The 24,183-nt window shown below is 34.7% G+C and overlaps 1 protein-coding gene across 5 annotated transcripts in view; it reads right to left on the bottom strand.

The window, feature by feature from the left end:
• CCDC91 (coiled-coil domain containing 91) overlaps nucleotides 1-24,183 on the bottom strand; it is a 119,491-nt gene that overhangs the window by 36,363 nt on the left and 58,945 nt on the right. For all 5 annotated transcript variants that reach the window (XM_074539010.1, XM_005482717.4, XM_026790839.2 and 2 more), the window contains exons 8-11: nucleotides 22,222-22,329; nucleotides 9,808-9,900; nucleotides 9,578-9,646; nucleotides 7,693-7,869 (exon numbers count right to left, since the gene is read on the bottom strand). In XM_074539010.1, coding sequence (XP_074395111.1) covers nucleotides 7,693-7,869; nucleotides 9,578-9,646; nucleotides 9,808-9,900; nucleotides 22,222-22,329 — 447 coding nt within the window. The remainder of the gene's footprint in view (nucleotides 1-7,692; nucleotides 7,870-9,577; nucleotides 9,647-9,807; nucleotides 9,901-22,221; nucleotides 22,330-24,183) is intronic.

Genomic DNA, 24,183 nt, shown 5'->3' with positions numbered 1-24,183 from the left:
CTTTCCACTCAGCCCTTCTGAGCTGTGTCCTTCCTCACACATTCAAGATTACACAGAATTTTCTTCTAACGTGTCTCTGCAAACACTGGCCACACTTAAGTTTCTGCAAGATGGTGGAAAAACAAGAAGAAAGTAAAACTGAAAATAATGGTTTGCTGCCTTCTTGAGAGAAATGTAAGCACACACTCCCACTGGAAGCTGAGCAAGAAAGGCAAGAGAAATAGGAGAAGTCCTGTGAAGAGCAAAGGTGCTTCTTCTCCAGCACATTGTGTGATACCATGTTATCGATAGACTATTTAGTTAGGAACTGGGAAATAGAGGAAAAAACCCCAAAAACTTCTTGTATGAGTCCACAAAATGCTGAACGTAAAAAGTAATGTTACAACAGTCCAGGCCTGTTACTGAAAAAACATTTTGTCTTCCAAAGATTAGCACTGACCCAACCAAAATACTATGGGGCTGTAAAAAGTTATTTCTGAAATTACATTAAGAAATATGCCACTTTGCTAAGTACTTCAGAAACAGAATAGAGGGAATATTTCCAATTCATACTCCTCGACAGGACTCTGCAACCCTTGTAAAAGAAGAAAAAAATTGCAAGTGGACAAAGAGAGATTGATAAACAAAATAGTTTGTATTCCCTTAACTAACAATGCACTCAAAGCTCTGTATATCATAAATAAAAAGAACTTTGAGGATAAAAAAAACTAGATTTCAAGGAAGTTAAATTATTATTGCATCATGTTAAAATCCTCCCTAGTGAAAAAAAAATCATAGAAGAAGGGCGAGCAATGCCAATATAGGTAAAAGTTGATCTTCTGGTAACATATACTATAAACAGAGTGATTAATGAGGAAAAAGAGACAACAGAAAACCTTGAAACAGAGGCAAAAAGCAATTTATAGCCTATTTAACAGAGGAAGTGTGATGGAGTAAAGGGCTGGAAAGTTGCAACAGTAATTATAGCAGTATTTACAAAGGAAAGGAAAAAAAAAAGCATTAATAAAAATAAAGGAAAAGCGGGAGCTTTGAAGATTGAACCTTGTTTGAACATTGTTTCCTTCTTTTCAAATATGATATTTTATTTCTTACAGATATGATGCCACATGCATGCTGTAAACAAAAAATTATATTTACAATTAGATCTGACACCAAACCATGATTCAGTTCAGAGCAACAAGCAACAGGGTTTGTCTTGAGGGTGCAGAAAGTGTTTGGGAAGTGGGAAAGGGAAAAAGAAAGACTAAGAAACCTTAGAGTGATAGTGGTGCTCTTATAAAGAGACATCACAGAGATATATCAGGGTTTTCATTGTGTACAGAAATAGCTCACAAAGGGGCCATGGAGGAAAAAGTGAGTTAGACTTCCAAATTTGATATGAACCAAGAGGCAATCTTACACAGAACAAATTTATTGGACAATGAAATGACAAGGCAGATGTATAATACCCAGAGATTTCCTCTTTTTCCCTTACAATGTCAACCAAAAAATTCCTTCGATACCTACTCATTTGGTGTATGAGAAAAAGTGAATTGGTTTTTTACAGATTACAGGGCTAAGAAAGGGCCATTCAATAGCTAATAAATCTGACTGAAAGCTAGAGTGGGAAATAACCTTTTGGAAAACCTTTTTTTCCTTCTTAGTCCTTACAACCTTTTCAAAGGCAGGGCAGTGGGGAGAAATATTTAGACAAACAGTAATTTTCAACAAGAATTTAACAGCTAGTTTTAGCACTTGTAGAAAAGAAACAAAAGCCAGATCCTTAGGAACAAAGGTTTTTATTTACATATCTTTTATTCCCTTACACATCAGTGGGTATGGAAATCCTTGAGAATTTTAATACCAAGTTCCTTCAGGCTTGCTAAACTATCACCAAAAGCACTCCCTCAAGTAGATGAGAACCAAAAAAGGTTTTGATAGTGTAGCAGGTAAGGAGCCACTCATTCTTTAGGATTTAGGTGATCTATACATTTTTATTTTAGGATTTAGGTGTTTAATATATTTTTATTGTACCTTCTAAGCAATGGCATATGCTGATATTCATAAATCCATGAAAATGAATTAAAAACCATTTAAATAATAAATTCTTTTTCAACTATCTAGATGTTTGCCAGTAAAATTGTATTAATGCTTTCTAAGACCATAGATTACAAATTTATTGTTCTGCAAAGAACACCACAACATGAACGTTCAGAAATGTGAACACACTCAATTGTCTTTAATTCTTAAAGACTTACTTAGCAAAGACCACTGAAAAGTTCCTTTTTTTTTCCTTTTTTTTTTTTTTTTTAATAAGTGTTTCAGTTAGCTTCTCTTGCAAAAATATTTTTTCTTTGTATATCTCAGTATATCTCAGTTGTGGCTTGGCTGAATGAGACACCACAGCCTCAGTTTTCCTGAAATACTTTCCCATTGGTAAGATAATTTTGCCTTACTGCTTTTCCTCATGTCCAAGAGGAAGCTGAGTTTATGTTAGTTCTTTTAATAAATTAAAGGCTTTTTTTTTTTTCTTTTCTTTCCTAAATATTTTCAGCTTTCAGAACACTTGAGCACTTGAGCGTCTAATGGATCTGCTGTGTGGATTATGGCAGAGATGAACTCAGGCTCTTCTTCCCTGGAGAATCAGGGTAAACTACACTAGAATATATACAGTATTTTAAATTTAAGCCTTCAGGAAATGACAAAGGTGATTCTTTGCTTCAAATGCCTTAGCAGAATTATTTATTTCAAGCTATGAGATGGATTTAAATTTCCAGGGCTCACCCTGCAGCTGCTGGCTTTCCTTTTACTTTTAATGAATTTATTTTAAAGCAAAAATAGTGGTGCATAAATTCTCTTCAGTTTCTTTTGCTAATTCTCTTCCACATCACCATGGATTTCACCTCCTTTGTGTAGCTGAGTGTTTGGGTATGTAAAATGGTAACAACTGCCATGCAGAGAGCTCTGTGCATTATGGCTATGGGAGCTATTCTTCCCACAGCTTCATTCCCCACTAATTATCAATTTAATACAGCAGCCTTTATTCAAAATTTTATGGACATCACCATCCTATATCCACAAAGAATCTTTGGACTTCAGTTTTTTCAGTTAGTAAAAATAAGTGTAAAGAAGGACAGAGAGAATTGTCCATTGTTTTTTCCGTTTAGAGTCGTACCCCAGGAGCTTCAGTGCAATTTTGGATTCTGGGATAAAAAGCTTCTATCTCAGCCAAACTACCTCTTATGCTTTCTCCTTATCTAGAGGACATCCACTTTTTATTTAAATAGGTGTTCTAGGAAAAAAAAAAATCTAGCAGAGGAATTTCACCACTCTTAGCACTGTCAACTACCAGACATTAAACTCTCCTTGCAGGGAAGATGCCACTGTGTTTTTTACAGTGTTTTTATAGAAAAACTAGAAAAGAAAATACTGGAGACATGCCAAGCTACATCTAGTCTGTTAAAGAGATGAGTTCCCAATCTATGATGAGTTTTCAATGTGTTGAAAGAGGATCACGGGGTTCCTGTGCAAATGAACATTATCTTTAATCAAAAGACTACTAGATCTTTTCAAGGAGAGCTCGCTCTTCCTGACTTGAAATGCAAGCCTGCTCTGCCCCCAAACTGAGAATGCTCTTCTAAAGTAAAAAAAAAAAAAAAAAAATTAACAAAAAAAAACCCCAAAAAAAAACAAAAATCAAAAAACTCTTATAAAATCATGAAGCACCTGAAAAACACAATTATAAAATCTGAAGATGCTGCCAGTCTCAACGAAAATGGAAGTCATCTGGACTTTTACTACTTCACAACCTCAAAAGCATTCTCTAAAAAACACTTTTCCATTCCCCTGGTGATGTAAAATATCTCATTTATCCCTTTAGAGTTATAAGGCCCCAAAAAGTAATACCTTTACTTTAAGTACAAATACCATGTCTCTAAGTAGAGACCCGAAGTCACTGGAACAGGCAAAGATTTCATGAAAAGCTTTCATTAAAAAAAAGAAGAAACCCAAAACAATATTCATGTTGCTGTAATCCTTTAATTTCTTAAAGAAAAAGCAAAGAAGGAGGTATGTCAAGGTTGCTCCATCAAGTTGAAATATTAACTCAGTATGTTTTAGTTCCTACTTTCACTCTAAGTTTATCTTTACTTGGCTGTTTCATATTTGGTAACAAATAAATTGTTATTAAATGTGATCTATTTATTAAACTGTCTCTAAATCTCCCAGTTTTTCTCTGGCAATGTTAAATTAGTACAATAAATTTTAAATGGAAGTAGTATTTCCTTATCTGCAAACTTGACAACAACTTGACTGAGAACATATGTTTTTTTTTTAGGACAAAGTTTTGTGAAGTATGAATATCTCACAAGTAGAAGGCACCTGCATAAACCTTCCAGATCTGGATCCCCATCCTGGCCACTCTGCAACAACACCCCCACAAAAGTCTAAATACCTGGATCATCCCTGCAAAGGAAACACCCATATTTTCTTCTTTTAAACAAATTATTTAAGTGATGAAGGAAAATTTCACTAATTCGCACAAGTGTGATCTTCAAATCTTTATTGTTCTTCTGCTAAAACTGCCCAACCAATGAAATGAAAACAACCCATACTTTAATGCTTTTTTCCATTTGCCTTCATATATGTAGTCATATAACTTCTAATGCATGTGTTTAAAAACTGGTGAAAAAAAAACAACATATTTTATTTTAATAAATAAAATTAACGGATGGCAAATTACTCTTTTAAATCAATGAATCAAAACTCCTAACCATGTTTGTCTGGTCTAGAGGGTAAAGGAGAAGCCAACAAATTCATTCCACTTTTACATGGAAATTTATTTTCCCTCACCTTCATAACCTAAATGTTTTACACAGTGGTGCTACAGTTTTTAAAATACATCTTTTATAAACCTGCACCATGCAGATGAAAATGCCTTTTTCTCTATGGGTTTGCATCTCAAAGAAAATGATAACATTTCCAATGTTTTTTTAATTTTTCCATTAATTATTCCTAGAGTTATTTGTGGCATTTTGACTGTAAGCCATTCTGCCTCACCTATTTGCAGAAGACCAGACTGACCCTGTGATCTCCCAATTTCACAGATTTACTGCATCAGTGAAGGAAAACTCCTTCCCTTTAATACTATGGTGAATTTCTTTTTTAGTTCAAATCAATAAAGCAAATCTCTTTAAAATGATTTACAGCAAAATAAAATTTTATTCTAGGATTTTTTTATATTTCATTGTCTAAAATGTTATACTCTGTGTTTGCATTTTTGCCTTTACAGAGCTGACTTAATATATTGCCTAAACAATGACTACAAGAGAGTCAAGACTGCAGTTATAGCTTTTGTAAGACAAATCTTACAGAAAACAAAACATAAATAAAAAACAACTCTGTGTGGAAGGCTCTACACAGACAAAATTACTGCCCACACACTAAGTGCCTTGTAGGCCCAAGTGTTCCTCATTGTTAAACCAAAGCTGTATCTGATACCACATATAAGTTATCATTTGGCACATCAGCTCTGCAGGACTTCTTTTGCTGACAGAAAATTTCTGTACTTCGTGTATGCTTATAATTGCAACGGCCTAAAGGACATATGCAAGTTCTTGGCATAGGAAGAAGGGAAAATTTATCCAAGAAACCAATTTCTCCATGAAAGTCCATCCTCCCAAGGGAATTTGTACTCATTAATAAGAGAATAAAGAGTGTAACTTCATATATGCCATAGATATATGTGATAGAGCTTTGGAAATCTCAAGAAAAATCTGCATTTTTCCTTAATTAAAAATGGATCAGGTGTTTGAAAAATAAACCAGACATGAAAGTGAAATAATCATGTTATAACCAGATAAGAGAGATTATTCCTGCTACAATAAAAGTTGTTAGAGCTGTTTGGTATTAAAAGAAGTGGAATTAACTAATGACATTCCTAAAGGATATTTACAACAGAATTAATCTCTAGGGCCTCCAACACCTCAGTGCTGCTCACCATCACAATACATCACTAGGTACTTCCAGAGTAGGAACTACTTGATCTAAAAGAAGTTTGAGTGGAAAAACCTGTCCTTGGAGAGGCCTGAATTGCTTCCTCAGGGAAACACAGAAATGGCAGTGGATTTAGGACTGTATCAAAGAATATATCCATCCATATTAAACTACTTCTAATGCCATCCTGTCTTGTGACAACTTCAAAGGCAACATCAACCATGAGAGAGCCTGCAGCACTCTGCAGAGTGAAGGCAAACCTGCCTCAAGTCACTGGCCCAGCTCATCCCACATCTCTCCCATTCCCAGGACACTGAGTGTCCCCAAATCCATGAACACAGAACCCTGGCTGAACTCCAGCACCCAGCCACGGGAATCTTCCACCCAAAATCCTCAGCATCCATCAAAACCCTTCCCAAACTTGGTTACCATGATCCTCCTCCTCCCCATCTCTTCATGTTCCACAAGCTACCATTAATTCAATTTCTTTTAATACCAAGCATTGCTGTCAGTAAATGAACACTTTACCACTCTCCCTTCCAGGGACAGACTCTCTACACCACTGGCACCAGTTCTGCTTCTGGATAGTCTGAATGATTTGTATCTAACTAAAGCCCAAGCAATTGTTCTCAGCTTGAATTCAGCTTTGAACCCAGCTGTAAATCCTTCTGTTCTGAAGAAGAGTTTGACCGCCTGAAGGCTTGCTGAAAGTCCTGAAAAGTGACATTTCACCATTTGATACTTTACATTTGAAAGAAGTAAAGAAGATATAAAAAATAAAATCATTCTATTTACATTAGGAATTCAGACAATATGGAGTATGATAATGGCATAGCATCAAACCTTTTCTTTTTGTAGCTGATTAGGTATATGAGGTTATTAATTCTGTTTAAGACTGGAAAGGGAAATGGTGACTGTTTCCAAAGAGTACTTTATTTTACTTCAAATTCTTACTTTTTTTTCTTATGCAGCACATAAAAAAATACAGCAATATCAAATTACAACACACCAATGAAATATATACTCCTTAAATTTCTGAAGACTATAACATTCAAATATGCCACCAAGAAATCAGTGAATTCTCAGGCTGCCCCTCCAAATATTTCCAGCATCACAGACCACAAAATGCAACTTTCAGAACAGTAATTTACTTGCGATTTTAACATATTTGCAATTCGCAATTTGTAGAAATACTAAAAGCACTGTTGGGAATGTCTCTCTCAATTTGTGTTAACTGACATACATTTATTGTTATGGAAGCATTTCTCCAGTGATTAGAAACATTTCTGGTTCATTACTGGTTTATGTTTCCAGTTTTTCTAACTTTCTCTTTATTCTGACCTGTTCTATAAGGAACAAATGTAACATCTTTAGTCTCCCACTAAAGGTGGGAAGGTATGGAAGTCATCTAAACTATTTACAGCATAAATGCCACTCTCTGATCTCAGCTCAGCCTGGGCTCCTTTTGAAGTCAGATGACAAACCCAGGCATAATTTACATCATTTCAATATATGTACCTTTAAAGGTCACAGGAACTTTGTTCTGTATGTGCTAGCCTCTCTCCATACTCACAGATGAAGATAAACTGCTTGCTGTGCATTGCAAATATCAGCTAAGTGACAGATGTCACAGGAAAATCTAGTGCAAAAACAGAGGACATACAAAAGTAAAACCAAAAACACACAAAGCAGGTGCATGGAAGGGTAAAACATACTAACCTGATTCTGCTTTCTTTGCTCTTGCATGGCTTCTGAAACAGCCTGGGAAATCTTCTCTCTGTGACTATCACGTTCTGCTTCCCACAGTTTTCTTTCTTCTGCATGAATCTTCTCCATATTTCTCCTCTCCTCTTCTACTGCTTTGAGAACAGCTTCCTGCACTACTTCTTTTTCAGCCTTTGAAACAGACCAGGCACAATTAGATGAACAACACATCCAACCTGAATGACTCATATTTATCACCTTCACAAGATATGGGATGTGAAGGTGAACACTTCTGAACTACGAGGTTCAATTTATCTTAGAGTGTTACCAAGCGTGTATTACCTCTGGGCAATGACTAATGTAGTTACAGAAAGCAAAAAGGAAGTTACAGGAAGGCTCTTAAATTCCACCTACTGAAAACATAGACATTCATAACTAGTTCGCTTAATAAAAAAAACCAAAAATAACCAAAAAAACAAAAACAAAAACAAAACCCAGCAAAACCCATGCAAGAGTAGATACATCATGGGCTTCCCTTGATATTCCCATGTAAGAGATATTCCTGCTCTTATCTACAAATATCTGAAGTGCAAAAACTGTCTAAGTCTTTTTTGTAGAAAATAAGCCAATAGACATTTGATAAACCAAATATCTTCCCTCCCAAAGCTCCTTAGCCATGCTACAAGAAGTACTGTTTTATTCTTATTATTATTTATTATTATTTATTATTCATTATTAGTTATTTTATTATTCATTATTTTATACTGTTTTCTCCCCAGTCATTATACTCAACCATTATCTGAAATAACTGAGAATTTGAAGCTAGCAGCTCCACTCGTGAGTAGCCATACTAATATATTTATCAGCAAGACAACCACTGCATAATATCTGCAAATAAAAACTGGCAAAATGAAGTTCAAAATAAGCAAACATGGGCTAACAAAACTTAATCACAAATCACTCAGCTTAAAAATACTGTATTCTTCAGATACCTACACTTCCAACTAAAGCTGTTTATTTCAATTCACTGGGACTTAATTTTCTACTTAGATATTAAAAATACAGTAATTAAATTAGAATGTTTTATTACACACACATTTTCCTGTAGATATCAACCAGGCAAGAAAAGTTTGTGGTACTACTGAATGCTATTCAGTGAGATGCTCAGCCAGTGTTCATATACTACACAAGAAAGACACACAGAAAATTACAATATAGCCTGATTCCAGGTAATACACACCAATAGCTTCCCCAGATCATAACATGCAACTGAACTTTTGTACTGGATTATGCACCAGTATTAGAAATTAATTCCAGCTTAAAATTTACAAAATTATTCTCCTAACACCAATGCACTTAATAATGAAATAGACAGGAGAAATCATATTTAAAAACTAAATAGTCACTTTTAGCCAAACACCAGCTTATGTAAAATAATTCAAGACCTGTTAAACTGTCCCTGTTGGTATATAATTTTAATAATAGTTCTCTCCTCACTGAAGATGACCATACTCAATGAAAGTTAAATAGGACATGATTGTTTTATTAAGATCATCAGTTGACCCTGAGACCTAGCTCTTCAAATCAAGGTGCACTGATGTCAAAGGACCACAAAAACAAATATTTAGGCAACAGTAGCAACTGAAGTGCAATTCTGTGACTTCTTGTTATAAACAATTCAGAGGCTATTGTCCAAGAGAAGGCAGTTAGTTACACCTCTGCATCAAGGCATGGGATATAACAGATACGTTCATCTTCAGCAGAACCAGCTTCTCCTAAGCACAGATGAGAACACAGAGCTTGATAAATATAATTATAAAACAAAAGTGAGTGTCTGGGCTTGGCATTTCTAAGGACACATGGAATCCACATGGCATGCCCACTAATTGATGAGAGATACCTCTGCAGCAGCTGCCAGAGCCTCCTTGCTTCTCTGTCTTTCTTCATCCAAACACTTGTCCAGCATTTCCTGCAAATGTTATGAAAAATTAAACTGCAATAGACAATAAAGGAGTGGCTAAAAGTAATTTCAAACAGTCAAAGTGCTTCCTGTCAATAACTGTGACAGGATCATTCCCAACAAACTCCATGATGCTGGTCTCTTATTTTTTTGATAAACAAAAGCAGTACCTTGTGCTTTTGTGACTGCTGCATCATAGCTTCTTCTATCTTTTCTGATAACACCTCCTTTTCTGCTTCCAAAATGTCCAGAAGTCGCTGATGCTATAGGGAGAAAACATTCATATTTTACTAACCATGGCCAGTGAGTAAAACAGACAAAAATAATTCATCCAAGACACCCAGACTTGTCAGCTACTCACAAAATTACCTCAAATGTAGATTCAGTTAAATTACATTCACAGCCTTCCTTTAAGTGATTTCATGTAATGGAAAAATTCCAATAGTAAGAAATATTTAGTTTCCTGAATAATTAATATTTCCTTTCAGTCTAAAAAGTATTGTGAAAGAAGTTGAAAAATTAATCACAACATTAAAGCAACACTTACATAATTGATAAAGATGGTCTAAGCAGCACCACACTTTATTTCATTTAAACAGTTGCAGAATTTAAATTAACCTTGCACTACCTCAGTTGTATGTACAGAGAGTAGAAGGCAAATGTATTTCTTTCAACCATTTATAATATCATGACCCCAGGGAGCCAGGAAATATGAACAAATGAGAATTCTGCCTTTTTGTCAATTTCTTGCCATCCTAAACATTTTTTCAGGGAGAAAATGAACTCTGAAGTGACCACGTATTCTATATGCAGATACAGAACTGTTGATAAACACATAGATTTTTTTTCTCTGTATCAAGTAAAGAAATTGCAGGATTTGTGAGTTTTGTCTCTAAGAGCTAAGCTGTTTCCCAAAACCAAAAAGCTACTCCTGGAATTTATTGATGTATTTGTCATGATGTAATTGCTAGCAAGTCATTACATTTTTTACAAGTTATTTAAGAGATGATCTATTATAACCTGAAAGTACAGTATCAATGCAATAACATTTTACAAGATCACCAAGAGGAAAATTACAGTAGAGTTTTTTATTAGTATAAGTGTATATAACAAACATAAATTTTTTACACACACAGTTAAGCAGGAAAATTCCCCTTTTCTTTCTAAGAAACAGTAATTCATGTTTCACAAATTTTATTATGCTTTAATTTCAAGTGTCTCTAATGGCAGCTAGAAATACATTACCAAACTGCAATCCTATGTTCTGAAAAATATTTTTTCATTTGAAGAATAGAAAACTTTAAGACTGTTTTATAAAGCAAAACGCCTATCTGCCCTTCCAGGATAAACACGTAAAGAGGCATTTCCTTGTGAATTTACTTAAAATAGGTCTGAATGTGGTAGACATATTCTAACAGAAAACACCTGTGGAAGGAGTAGCAAAATTCACATCATGTTTATACTTAATGATGTGTAACTCACTTTTCTTGTGTTTTCAGACAACAGCTTTAACTATCAGGACACTTACAGAATATACATTTTCCCAGCAATGCAAAGATGAAACAAGAAATGGATTTTATTAGATAAATGCTCCCCATGACTCTTCACTTGACTAACTGCACAGGTTACAAATATGTTATTTCACAATGACAATATAAAACAAAAATATGCAAATATTTTTGCAGACATATGCCACAAATCCAAGCTTACTAATCATGCCAAGCAAAATACTGAATCTTTATTTTGCTTGTTGAGAAGCGGCACAGAAGATTCTAAGGAGAGTTCCTTAGAGAAAACCACCTCCATCTTGAAAACACCTGCAATAAAATTTGCAATAAAAGTTGGTTTGTTCAGTGAGATGAGGCTTTCTAGTTCACACCTGGCAGGCAGTGAATTCCAGCTTGACTCTGACCATCTGCTTTCCTGGTTTTCTATGAATCCATCAGATTTCTGGGTTACCTGTATCCACATTTCACACTGCCACATCAGGCCAGCTATCAGATGTATTTCACACCATTCTCAACGGGACCAAAATTTTCTGATTCTAAACTCCAGAAGAGTTTTAAAATTTTATTTTCCATGTATGTATGAAAAGGCATTCAAGCCCATCCTGGAAGCCCAGGAATGCAGATATTTGCATTAATATAATATAGAACACCTACACATGGAGAAAATCAATGTCAGTCCCCCTGATGATGAAACAGTTTGATGACCAAAGTGCTTCACATAATCTAAATCTCCATGCAGAGTTAACTTCTCATTAACCTGTCAGCAACCTGCAATCCTGCAATTTTTTGCAGGATAAATACAAATATCACAGATATCACAACCAAAACTCTAACTACAAAAAAAAGTTGCCTAGTAAGTCAAGAATTTCAAAAACCTGAAGGCTGCTGTAACTGAAGTGTTTATTTTGATTAAGCTAGGCTCTCCTATTTCCTTGGGAGACTAGAAAATCTATATGGTATTGCATTTGGAGTTTTATGGAATTCACAGAAACTCAGCAAGAACTTCATGAAGAATTGCATCTGTTTATAAAAACGTGTTAGTTCATATTTTTCAAGATACCAGAGGCAAGTACTTGCAAGGGCATTTAGAATGCTTTCTAAATGCCCTTACAAATCAAAACCCTAAGTACAAACTCTATTAGCTTTCGAAATAGAAGCTAATAACTTCTGTCATAATTCAATACAATTTACTTTACATAAAATGGTACCACTACAGAATTTATCATTTCAATACTGTAAGTCTCTTGTGAATAGCTAGGTATGTCCTTTCCTGTTGTAATATAAATGCTTATTCATGTGGAATAATCCTCCCATAGATGATTACCTTCATATCTGAACTTCCAAAAGATCATTTATCATCACAAACGTTGCAACAGCTGTCCACACAACCCAGTAAAGCAAATTGTATTAGTCCCAGAGAAATGCCTTGGAGAACTGTTTACTTGGCTTCAGGATCTATATTTGGTCACTCATGTTTTTCAGAGAGAAACATACCTTAAGCTATTGCATTACATAAATTATATGGGAAAAAAAAAGTAAATGGAAATGGAAAAAACAGAATAAAATATTATGTGAACTGCTTCTCCCTCAAACAGATCTTAAGTCCAGAAAACCCATATGACATAATTACTATGGGTACCACATGAAAGCTTCCATTCTGCATGTAATTAATATGCAATTTAATAACTAATAAAGAATGTCTTGGTTTTCTCCACAGTACTTTGCCCCACAGCAGTGTTGGTCCTCATACAGAGGCACAGAATGTCCTGGAAAGATGTGCTTATTAAAATTATGTGGAATTACTGGTGGTATTATTAATCCATTTTTTAGCTAAGAATGTACCCAAATGCATCTGAATCCCTTATTTCAGAAGCACAGATCTTTCAAAGGCATATTCACGGGTCTGGGTTATGCATATCACTTGAGCAGGAAATATTGGAACTTATGGATAGTAAAGGCTTCTGTCAACAAAAAAAATCTGTATAATGACAGTGTTCAGACAGACTTTGGCAAAAAAAAAAAAAAAAAGGCAGTAATTCAAAGGAAGTTATTAGCAATTGTATCAAAAGAATTCCAAGCTGTTAGTTTCAAAGGATCTGCATCACAAGCTATTCTAAGCCTTTTGAAACTATTCTTTAGTTGGGGCAGCTAGGTTTGTATTTCAGATTTTAAAATAATCCATACACCCTTTTAAGTAGAAATTATTAGAGCGAAGCATTTGGTACATTGAATTTCTAGACATGCAAAATGACTTTGGAGTCTGGTACCAAATACTCACAGTGAACTTTACATACAATCAGTGCTTCCTCAGTTGGTCTTTCAGACAAATTTATTAAAGAGGGTTGAAGGTTAAAAACAAACACAAGGTAAGAGTTTCACTTCAGCACTTCCACATTTGAGAGCTTTCAAGTGTCCTTGTACTTTTAGTTAACAGGAGATTACAAGAAGTTTTAGGTTCATTTATTTGCTTGTAGATTCTTGTTCTGCTATGGTAAAGGCATCTGAACAATAGACCACTGCAGTATTAAAGATCTCTTGAGTTAAATGGCTACAGCTAAACAGCTTTACCTCACAAATCCTCCCTTTCTACACCATGAATTAAAGCCAGACAAAGGGTGGGAGTTGAATCAATCTCATTCAGCATTTGCAGTTTCCACAGGTAAGAATTATCAACACGTTCCTCTCCTTCAGACAGTATTAAAGGAATAGTGGAAGAGTTTTGAGACTTCACTCTGAGCTATTTATACCCTATATATACCTATTTATACCCTATATATACCTATTTATACCTTTAATTTCCAAGCAATGGAGAGGCCACTTTCTCCTGGTAATTGTACCTGTTCAAGAGCACGCTGCTCATGATTCAAACAGTAAACCTAATAAAAGCTTTCAAGGCAGAGTGATCTGTCTCCTGTAAGTAGGATAATGAGTTCATCAGACCTAATAGTCCTGTGAAAAGTAACCAAGCGTCTCCCAAGTTTCCTGTGAAAGTCAGGATGGTGATTTGCAAAGGAAGCCTTAAATTTGGAAAAAAGCAATTAACCCCTGCAAAGGTCCATGAAGTTTTTAAACAGAAGTTGAGGTGATGGTTTCTTTTAATAATCAACAAGCTAGGAAGCAGAAAAAAGGTAAAAAACCAATCTAAATATGCTGGAACTTTGAATCCAATTATCCAACTGTTAATAAACAAATATACCTTACCAAGTTTCTGGAATGAAGAGCAAAGATGAAAATTTATAAAAAATGATGGCTACAGAACTGGAATTTTGGTGCATGAATCAGTGAGGGACAAAAATAAACATCAGTGAAAGCTGCCCTTTGGTGCACCAGGGAAGTTTTCACCCAATTTTCAAAGTTTCCTAGGCTGCACATTCATACTGTGTGTGTTATCTGTAGGCACAGCAGAGAGTTGAACACAACATAGAGATACCCAGAGAGATCTAAAAAGCCTTTAGCTTAGGCACAACAAATACTTCAGCTCTTCAATCCATCACTTTACCTGGTTTCCATTGCCCAGCACTCTCACTTCTTCCCAACAAAGCTACAATTTACCTTCTTTTATTCCTTAGACAGGGAGTTTAGGGTTAAGAGTGCAAAATTCTGAGTTGTAAAAATTCTGAAGAACAAATTGTGTCATGACATGATGGCCCAGTAAAACATAGGAAAGAGATTTCCAAAACAAATAGAAGAAAACCCCCAAACTTTTCTGAGACGTGGTATTCCACAGTGGAGAGAAATACTAGTATTTCTACCCTACCCTCTGGAAAGTTGCATGAGAGGGTCAAGAAGAGTCTTGTGAAAATCAGCTTAAAACAAAAGGCATTCAAAAATAGGTTATAATGTTTTCCTCCCTGCAAGAAGTTCTCTAGGCAATGGTTCCAAATGAAAATCGTTTGATGTAGATTCAAATATAAATACAGAGGTCCTGTGGTTTTTCTTGATTCCTGTAAAAAAGAAATCAAAAAAATCTTTCTTTTTTTTTCCTGGAATGTGAGTCAGAGAAGACATTGTAAACAGATTTAATCACAATAGCAACTAGTCTGTCTTTTTTGTTATTTTTATATATTAAATTTATTTCTGAAGAATCGTGAAATTTTTCTTTCAGGTAAGCATAATTTGAAGGATTACACAGAAGATATTACACTCACTTATGGGGTGAATGAAATAATGCATGAGATGAGCTCCTTTACAGCTTAAATGATGCATTAAAGCTATCAATAACTAATTCTAACAGTGCAGTTATAAATCGTTGTATATTCCTATTAATCCTAAACTCCAAATATAAAATAAAAAAAAATAATTGGGTGTCTTCCATGAACTGGAATGCTTTTTTAAAAAATAGCTTCTTTCTGAGTCCTGTACTGTTTCATATAAAATTAAATGTGTTCAGGATTGAATCCACAAATAAAAATGTATTTTTTTTGCTATAGTAATGGACATCCAAATTATGTTTCTGCAGATTGGTTCCTTCTCAATATTGACTAAATAATCATGCAAAGATCACCAAATTTGGCAGGGATTAATTAATTTTGTCAGCTGCTATTCACAGCTTATGTAAAAGTAGTCAGTTAGATAATAATCCACAAATAAAACAGCAAAGAACATCACAAAACAGCCAAAATCAATTTGACCATCCTAAAACTAAACAGGAAAAACAGGGCTTGCATTAATTGGTGTATCACTACAACAAGTTATTGGTGTTTCTCCCTTCCACAGATATTTCATCTGAGGAAACAATTGTCATACACTAAAGAAATGACACTTGGAAACTTATTTTAATGCCATCATCACCAAAGCCAGTATAAGACATTAATATGTCTAATTCACCCTCAGTGAAAGACCAGTTTTCCTTTTAACAAGTATCCACTGAATTTTTTAATCAAATGAAACTGCATTGTAGTTAATTGCTTAATAGAGAACAACAAAATAATGTCATCAGCAACACTGCAGGGGCTTTTTTGTACCTTTATAATATATGGACATAGAACCATCCTGCTCCTTCAAGACTTGAGAAAATTATCTTCAAGAATATTTAGTACATGTTTCAGCACTTTATTCACCAGCATGGAAAATAAAACACTGGATGAGGCTTTTCAAGAATTCAACACTTCAAATCTGTTCACCTATTTTAAAAGAAACCTTAACTCACGAAGTTCTACTTTGATTTCTGTCTCTCATGAAGGGAACTAACAGTAGGAAGAAATAACACAGGTCATGGGAAATATTATTATCTATGTGAGAGGAAGGTGATGTAACAAAAACACATCATGACTTTGTAATGTTATCAAAATATTCCCATTTCTAAACCCTATTCAAAATATTATCCTGAGGAAAAAGGCAACCTCATTAAAATACTAGTAATGGTTTTCTGCTCCTTTAAACAGGGCTGTCTACATTTAAAAGCATTTTCTTTTATACTGCACCTTTTCTTCAGCACTGCTAAGCTCTGCCTAAGTCAAATGACAAGGACTGGTAATTTTAAATGGTTTCTTACCCTGTCCTCACTATCTGTGGCATCTCAAATGTTTGGCAGTGCAAGGTGGAAAATCTGTCTGCAGAATTCCAACATCTGGTACATATTTCCACTTCCTCAAATTATAACTTATTACTGACTGCATGGTTGAGCTGTATCTTTGCGCCAGTTTGAGGTCCAAGTGTCTCCTAAAGCAGCAGAGCTTTTCCAAGAGACAGCTCAGGAAACAGCAAAACATCATTACGTGAGAAAAGCTAAAACAATGTAAATATAAAGAAAAAGTGTAATAGCAGTAATAAAATAACTAAGATAGGCTTCTACTTAGGGTTCCGCTCAGCAGCACACAGTGAGTGCACAAACTCTATCATTTGAGCCACATCAGAGGATGAAATTAGGTTTAAAACATTTTGCTGCATAAGTACTTTGTTGTTTCTATAAATAACAAGGAAGATATATGAAGACATCTAATAATGAAAATACTTTTCTTGGAAAGCATACGTAGTAATAGAGATCATTAAAAACCCAACACACTTCAAACTCCTGGGGATACAGAAATAAGCAACTTCATAAAAATGTGACAATAATAAAAAAGTATCAATGACTTCTTCTATTTTTTGATCTAATTCATTTCCCATATGAGTTCTCCACAAATTGATCCATTTATCAGGAAGAAATAAATGAAAAGAACTCCTAAAACATGACCAATGTAAACAGCGAAATATTCAATAATGAAAGACAGCAAAACAGAAAAAACTCGAATTTGTCAAGTGGCACTTGAAAGTAGCTCTTAAGAGTGATTTTCTTCTCCCTCTCTTTTGCTTATATAACTTGTTATCTTCAAACTACTACTTGTTAGGAATTTGCACCCTCAACTCTTGTCGATACTCTGAACAGCTTAGCAATACAGAATGATTTTTCTCCTCAGTTATTTTTCTGTCAGCTGTAGCTGAAAAAAAAAAGAGTTTTTTCTGTTTTGCTGTCTTTCATTATTGAATATTTTGGAATAAATATTATATATAAAGGAAAATATAAAGGAAGAAAATATAATTTACAAATAAGATTTTTGGTGGGGAGACTAAAAGTATCCTGGAAGAATTAACAGTGCAAAGGGACTGCAAAATCAACCTTTCAAACGGCATGTGAGAGTGGGTATATTAAAATTGGGTTAGTAAATTCTGGTAAGGGTTTATATTTAAAAAAAAAGCTACCAAACAGTTCTGCCTGTTACCAGGTTTTTTCATGGAAGGACAGAATCTCAGAATGGGTCAAGCTGGAAGGGAGCACAGTGGGTCATCTGGTCCCACTTCCCTTCTCAAGCAGGATAAATCCTGAAAAAAATTCAGAATTAGGAAAAAACAAGCAAGGGAACAAACAAAATGCCATCCCAGCACAGGAAAAGCTGATTCTTGCTCTTTTCATTTTTATTCTCTCAATATACATGGAAATCAAGGAGGGATCTGGAATTCAGGAATACATTTCTCAAATTTGCCATAGCATTTTAATCAATCCTTGTTTTTTGCTCCTTTAAGTTCTGAGAAAGTATAACTTCACTCTTGGCAAAAGAGCAGCAGACCTGAAAACACACAGCTAGGTGAATTATGTGAAGGTGAATTACATGAAAATGTAACAGGAAGGACTGATTGGAAGTACTTGGTTTTGAAGGGAATGAATAAACAAATATTTCTACAGCAAATGACAAGCTTTCTGGGAATTGAGAGGAAATGCTCAAAGAAGGGGACATGGTAAATACTCTAAATAATTTCCAGACCTATCATAGTTGGAATTATTGAACTAGAAAGGTTATGCCCACCGCAGTGTTGGTATTTTCAGTCTGCAAGTCTTTAGCATTACTACTCTCACTGCAAAAATTTGGCCAATGTCTCCTAAAAATGCAAATATTCACAAGACTCTCAGAATCTAGTTTGCACATGGCCCCTGCAAGATCAGGCATTAAAAAAAAATTCACAATTACTACCATCAGATAGGAAAAACACAGAGCCTCTTTCAAGAGAAGAAAAACATAATCAAAGTTCATAAAATAAGCATTATTAGAGAAGCATGAGGCACATTTTGAGAAGTTATAAAAGCAATTATTTGGAATCAAAGAAAATTATATCACCTGTGAAAGCAAACATTTTCCCTGGCATACAAACAATTGCTGTAAAAGAAAAGTACTCCCTACATTCTACATTCTAGGAGTTGTTGGGAGACATAGTGGTACTTTTCACAAAAAAGTTATGCAAAGCACATCAAAATGAATCATCCAAATATAGAGAAGATAAGATACCTATCACATTCCATCAGTTTCTGGCTATTGCCACACCAGTTTCTTGCTTGTCCACAGGCTGCTTTTGAAAGCATCATAAACTTTAAAAGATGAGCTCCAGCCAATGGAATTTTTATTCTGACTTTTCAGCAGTTGTTTCCATATTGAAGATAAACCAATACTTCTCTAAGTGAGTCTCAAAGAGACAAAAGATTTCATGCAAGAGATTTTGAGCTACTATTTATCATACAAATGACAGCCATACAAACATCATGATAGAGTGGAAAAAGTATTAAAGACATGGGGGTAACTCTAGTTGTTTTAAATGCTGCTGCATTTACAAGTGTGAGACATGTTTCAGACACATAAAATCATCATGAAAAATAGATGCTGTAGGTATTTAAGATTTTATTTTGATACACAGATCATTGACTGTTTTAAGAAGAAGAAAAAAATGTACCTTGCTATAGACACATTTTAACACCATCTGCTTTGATTGAATAGTATGACAAATTTCTGATTATTAAAGAAAAAACCTATTCAGAAATTTGTTGATTATGTTTTTCACCATGTATTTTCACACAGCACATGAGTAAAACCACAAGATCACAGCTGATGCTCATTTTCAGAAGGCATCAAAGGTTTGTGTCTCAGAAAAAGACAAGGATGGAATTTGTGATTTTCCAACATGTAAAGAACTGACATAGTATTTTCTGATATTTTCAAACTCTAAAAAAGTAAAACTGACAAGCATAGCATAGATCATCACCCAGGATGCTTCCTACAGAGAGCCAGTTTGCTGACAAGCCTGACACATAATAATCAAATATCAGCTGCAGGTATTTTTCCAGCTGGAAACTGGGATAGGACAATGCAATGAGGTCGTTCACTTCTTTCCCCATCCTGGAAAACACAACCTTGTACACTGAATATTATCAGCAGGACAGCACCTCTCCGGACAGGATTTTAACCTGCACCTCCACCTAATATAATTAAACCTCAAAATCAGAAACTTCAACAAACTATATCAGAAAGTTAAAAGACAAACAGAGAAAACCAGCCTTTCCTCCATCTCAAAGAGACTTTTGTGAGGGAGGGGCATGGGAATTTAGGGGGGAAACAAGAGTAAGTAGAAGCCATGACAAAGGAGTTATCATGAGATAATCTTGTTTGTGTGGAACTAGGAATAAATAAAACAGCAGAAAATTTAAAAGGAATGGCAAATGAGCACAAAAAACTATGTGGTTTGATAGTTTTACACAAGCTTAAAACTTTAAAGGCAAAATGCTGCTTGTAAGGGAACAAATATTAGAAGGGAACAGAAAAAGAAAGCTATTTTTGTATTGAGTGTATACTTGTACTGTGCGATTACTGCTGCACCAAAGAAATTCTTTACAGTGATACAAACACTCCCAGATCACCATGTAAAGTTGGTTATGCAATCCCATAACATAAAACAGTAATGAAATCTGTGTACAAATATCAGCAGTAATTTCATCAAACTCAACTGTTAGCACATAAAATCATTTGAAGAAAAGGAAGTGTGAAAATAAACATGAAAACATATATTTAAGAATAGATGTGTTCAAAAAGAATAAAAAAAAACATACCACCCATTTCTCAGATCTTTCAACAAAGTTTTATGAGTGAATAAAATCTGCCACTATAAATCATATTTAATTAAACCTGATAGCTCAACCACAAGCACCCACACTAGTCTATTTGATTAGGCTTCAAAATCCCAGTGTTACATTACACTGAGAAGTGCAAAACCTCAATTGTATTGAATGAGAAATGACTTGGAAATTAGTGAACAAAATTTACACTTTTTCTGGGATCCAAAGGGGTGTTAAAGGCATGAGGTGAACTCAACACTGTGTTTTGTCATAACCCCTCCCTATCCTATGACCAAGAACAGTTTTTTACATTGTTGGGCTCTCCCCAGGTAAATATGAACCTCTTCAGCATGTTTCCACACTTTTGTCCCATTTTTGGGGTTTTGATGCAAATCTCACTGATCACAGGTGCAAGTCATTGGTCAGTCTGTAAGAACAATCTCAAAAAATCTTCCTGTGAAATTTCTGCATTTCATGAGGTTCATTCCTTTTTAACATTCAGAAAGTGGTATCAAGTTAGCAAACAATGTGTTCATTTCAAAAACACAAAACATTTTTTTTTAAAAAATTCATTTTACTTGTTCTTAGAGTTTTAAAGCAAGTATTAAATAACTGCAATTCTGTGCAATAACCTCACTCGTTATACAATCAGTTTCCCCACACAATGACATCTTTCCTTCTTACTGTTGACACAGATGCTTATGTATTTAATACACATTTGAACTAGGTGTTAATTGATATGATTAGAAAAGTCAAATGGTCATAAAACACTTCTGGAAATGGTGGAGTCCTTCAAGGGGACTTTTGATGTATTTAGGACTAAGATACTGCAAGAACAGTTTTAAAAAGTAATCTTTGGTATTTTTTGCAGAATTGTTGCTAACAGTACTCAAAATGTAACTTAGTTGCAATATAAATGACTCCAGGGAGCTACAAACAAATTAACTTCTTGGTTTTAGACTTCCATGCTCATGGTCATTATTATTTTGATTCTAGAGCTGCACTTCAGTCAAACCAAGATCTTATTGATAACAAATCAGGTTGACACTGTTCAGAGACTCATCTCTAATTGCTCTGATCTCAAAGACTTGCTGTGCAGTGTGCATTTACTCAAGTCATCCTGAATGAGCCAATTTAGGCATATATATATATATATATATATATATATATATATATATATATATATATATATATATATATATATATATATATTTCTGGATATTATATAACTCCTCAAAGCTTTTTATTTTTAGGTAAGATTTCCATGAAATAAAAGTAGGTGAGGACAACACATGTTTTCGTCGACCATCTAAGAACCATCTCAAAATTTGGCCCAAAAATTCATGCAAATCCCACACAATCAAATCCTTCATTTATCTACATAAATGAAAAATAATTGAATGGTTTTTCCAAGACCACATAAAATGGCAGCTGTTAAGAAGTATTAAGTTGCTCTGAGACTTTTTCTCAGTGCTATACACTCTACTTGAATCTGTTCCAAGCAGGCTCCAGTGTTAAAGAACATTTTTGATCCCAACAGATGAAGAGTCTCTATTTATACAGCATTTTTACATACTTTTTTTGTTAGCCGCATGCTGAGGAAACAAGGTAAGAGATGGATCATTTTTTGGGGGGATCATATGTGTTAATATTTTTTTCAAACAGGAAAGAATTGACACTAAAATAAAATCGTGGAAATTCTTGCACGTGCACATCCATACCTGAGCATCAAGTAGTTCCTGACATTTGTGAGAATGTTTTTCAATGGCTAATATATACTGCTTTTCAATAGCTGCTTCTTGCTGCTGAACTGTAGATTGTAGCAGTGCCTGCAAAAAAAGGGCACAAAATACTCAGCAAAGATATAACTGGGATGTTTATTGGTAACTGAAGATCCACAAAGACTTATCTACAACCAGAATGTGGAATGCTGTTACAAATTTGGAATGTGCAATGATTAAAGTACCTTTCTGTGTAACACTACCTTGTTTTCAGTTATGACTAACATTTTTTGTATCTCAGATTTCTTATACAGTCTGCCTAAAAGACAGCAGCACACAGAAGATAGAGAGAGGGAGAGTATTTCTGTTAAATATACTCAGTTTAGTGGGACCACACAAGAAGAGGAGCATATGAAAGCTGCTGAAGAAAAAAAAAAAAAAAAAAAAAAAAAAGAAAAAAAAGAAAAAGCCAGACATATTTCCCTGGCTGACAAAACTCCACATCCTCTCGGCACTGTGTAAGATCCCATGGGCCAAGCATGATCTTCACAACCACAAGTCAAGTAAAAGCAGATGGAAATTCTGAGCAACATAAAACATGAAAGAATGCCCCCCCAGGATGTTCACACTTGAATGTGAGGCAGTGGAAGCCGAAGTGTGGAAAGTCAAAGCACCAAGGCAGTAACAGGCAGCTGATGGGAGCAGGAGCTGTGAGTGTGCGAGCGTGTGTTTGTGCAAACGCCTCAACTCACACGCGCGCAACTCAGCCCTGCAAAACCTCCAGCATCTCAATGCAGAAATACCAACAAAAATACATGAAGAAACCAAATTATCATTTGGAGAATTACACTCAGGTTTCCCTAAACAATGATGGCAGCTAAACATTTACCTGGCTCATGTGATTCAAGCCTTTTTCCCTGGTAGTATAAAGCCTTCTGGCCACTTTCCAAATATTCATCAGGCTATTTATACACAGTGTACCAAACTATTCTTGACTAGTAATCAATATACTGAAATAGTCAAAATGACTGGGTAAGTTAAAACAGACATGACTTTTACAGAAAACAGACCTTTGGCCCAAATGCAGACAAAGAAAAAGATCCCCATCTTTCAAACAGTCTTTATTTTAGAGATACATTTACTTCATGGAACATAACACACACATCAAATAAAATTTTGAATACTTTAAAAAAAACCTCAAGAATGTATAAAAAGGATAAAATCTTCTGACAGTTTTTCAATTACCTTCCCAATTTTTTCACTAACTATCCTCTTATGCCAAAATCGCTGTTCTTCAGTAATGCTGTACCATGGTAGCAGTTCTCAGCACAAGCTCAGTGATTAAAAAGGTTAAAATTTGTGCTAAATAAAAGTATAAGAATACATTTACTGGTGTTTGCAAGGTATTTAGGAAATTGTAAGTTTACTTTCAAAAAAGCCAATTTATTTCTTACTAAATGAAATTCTTTCATTCATAGAAATTTGAGCACTCAGAAAAACTGAACTCTCAAAGAAGCGTAACCTGTGTACATGAATCTTTATACTCTGCCTGAATTAGAATAGCCACATATCAGTGGCAAAAATTAAGCCTGGACCTTGGGGTTTGGGTTATTTTTTTGCCTAAATTATTGTAGCAAGGAATGTTTCATGTAACCAGTACAAAAGAAAACAAAATAATTCTGTTATTAGAGAACACAGTCACAGAATGGTCATCAGGCTGCCATGGCATTTCTCAGACAGATCTTGCTCATGCCAAGGGTTGAGTCACCTTATGCACTTTGCTGTGCAGCCTTCACTGGCAACTGCTAAAATCCTATTAAATGATATAAAGACCTTCCAGTTTTCAATGAAATAAATATTATTCATTAGATGGTATGTGGAAGCTGTTAAATTTTTTAAATTAACCTATTATTACTATTTTTCTTTGGAAAATACATAAAATTCCACATTTAGAAACAAAAC

This window comes from Zonotrichia albicollis, chromosome 4, assembly GCF_047830755.1.
Source record: "Zonotrichia albicollis isolate bZonAlb1 chromosome 4, bZonAlb1.hap1, whole genome shotgun sequence".
NCBI lineage: Eukaryota > Metazoa > Chordata > Aves > Passeriformes > Passerellidae > Zonotrichia > Zonotrichia albicollis.
Note: the sequence above shows the minus strand (reverse complement) of the source record. Positions and strands in the feature narration are given on the sequence as shown.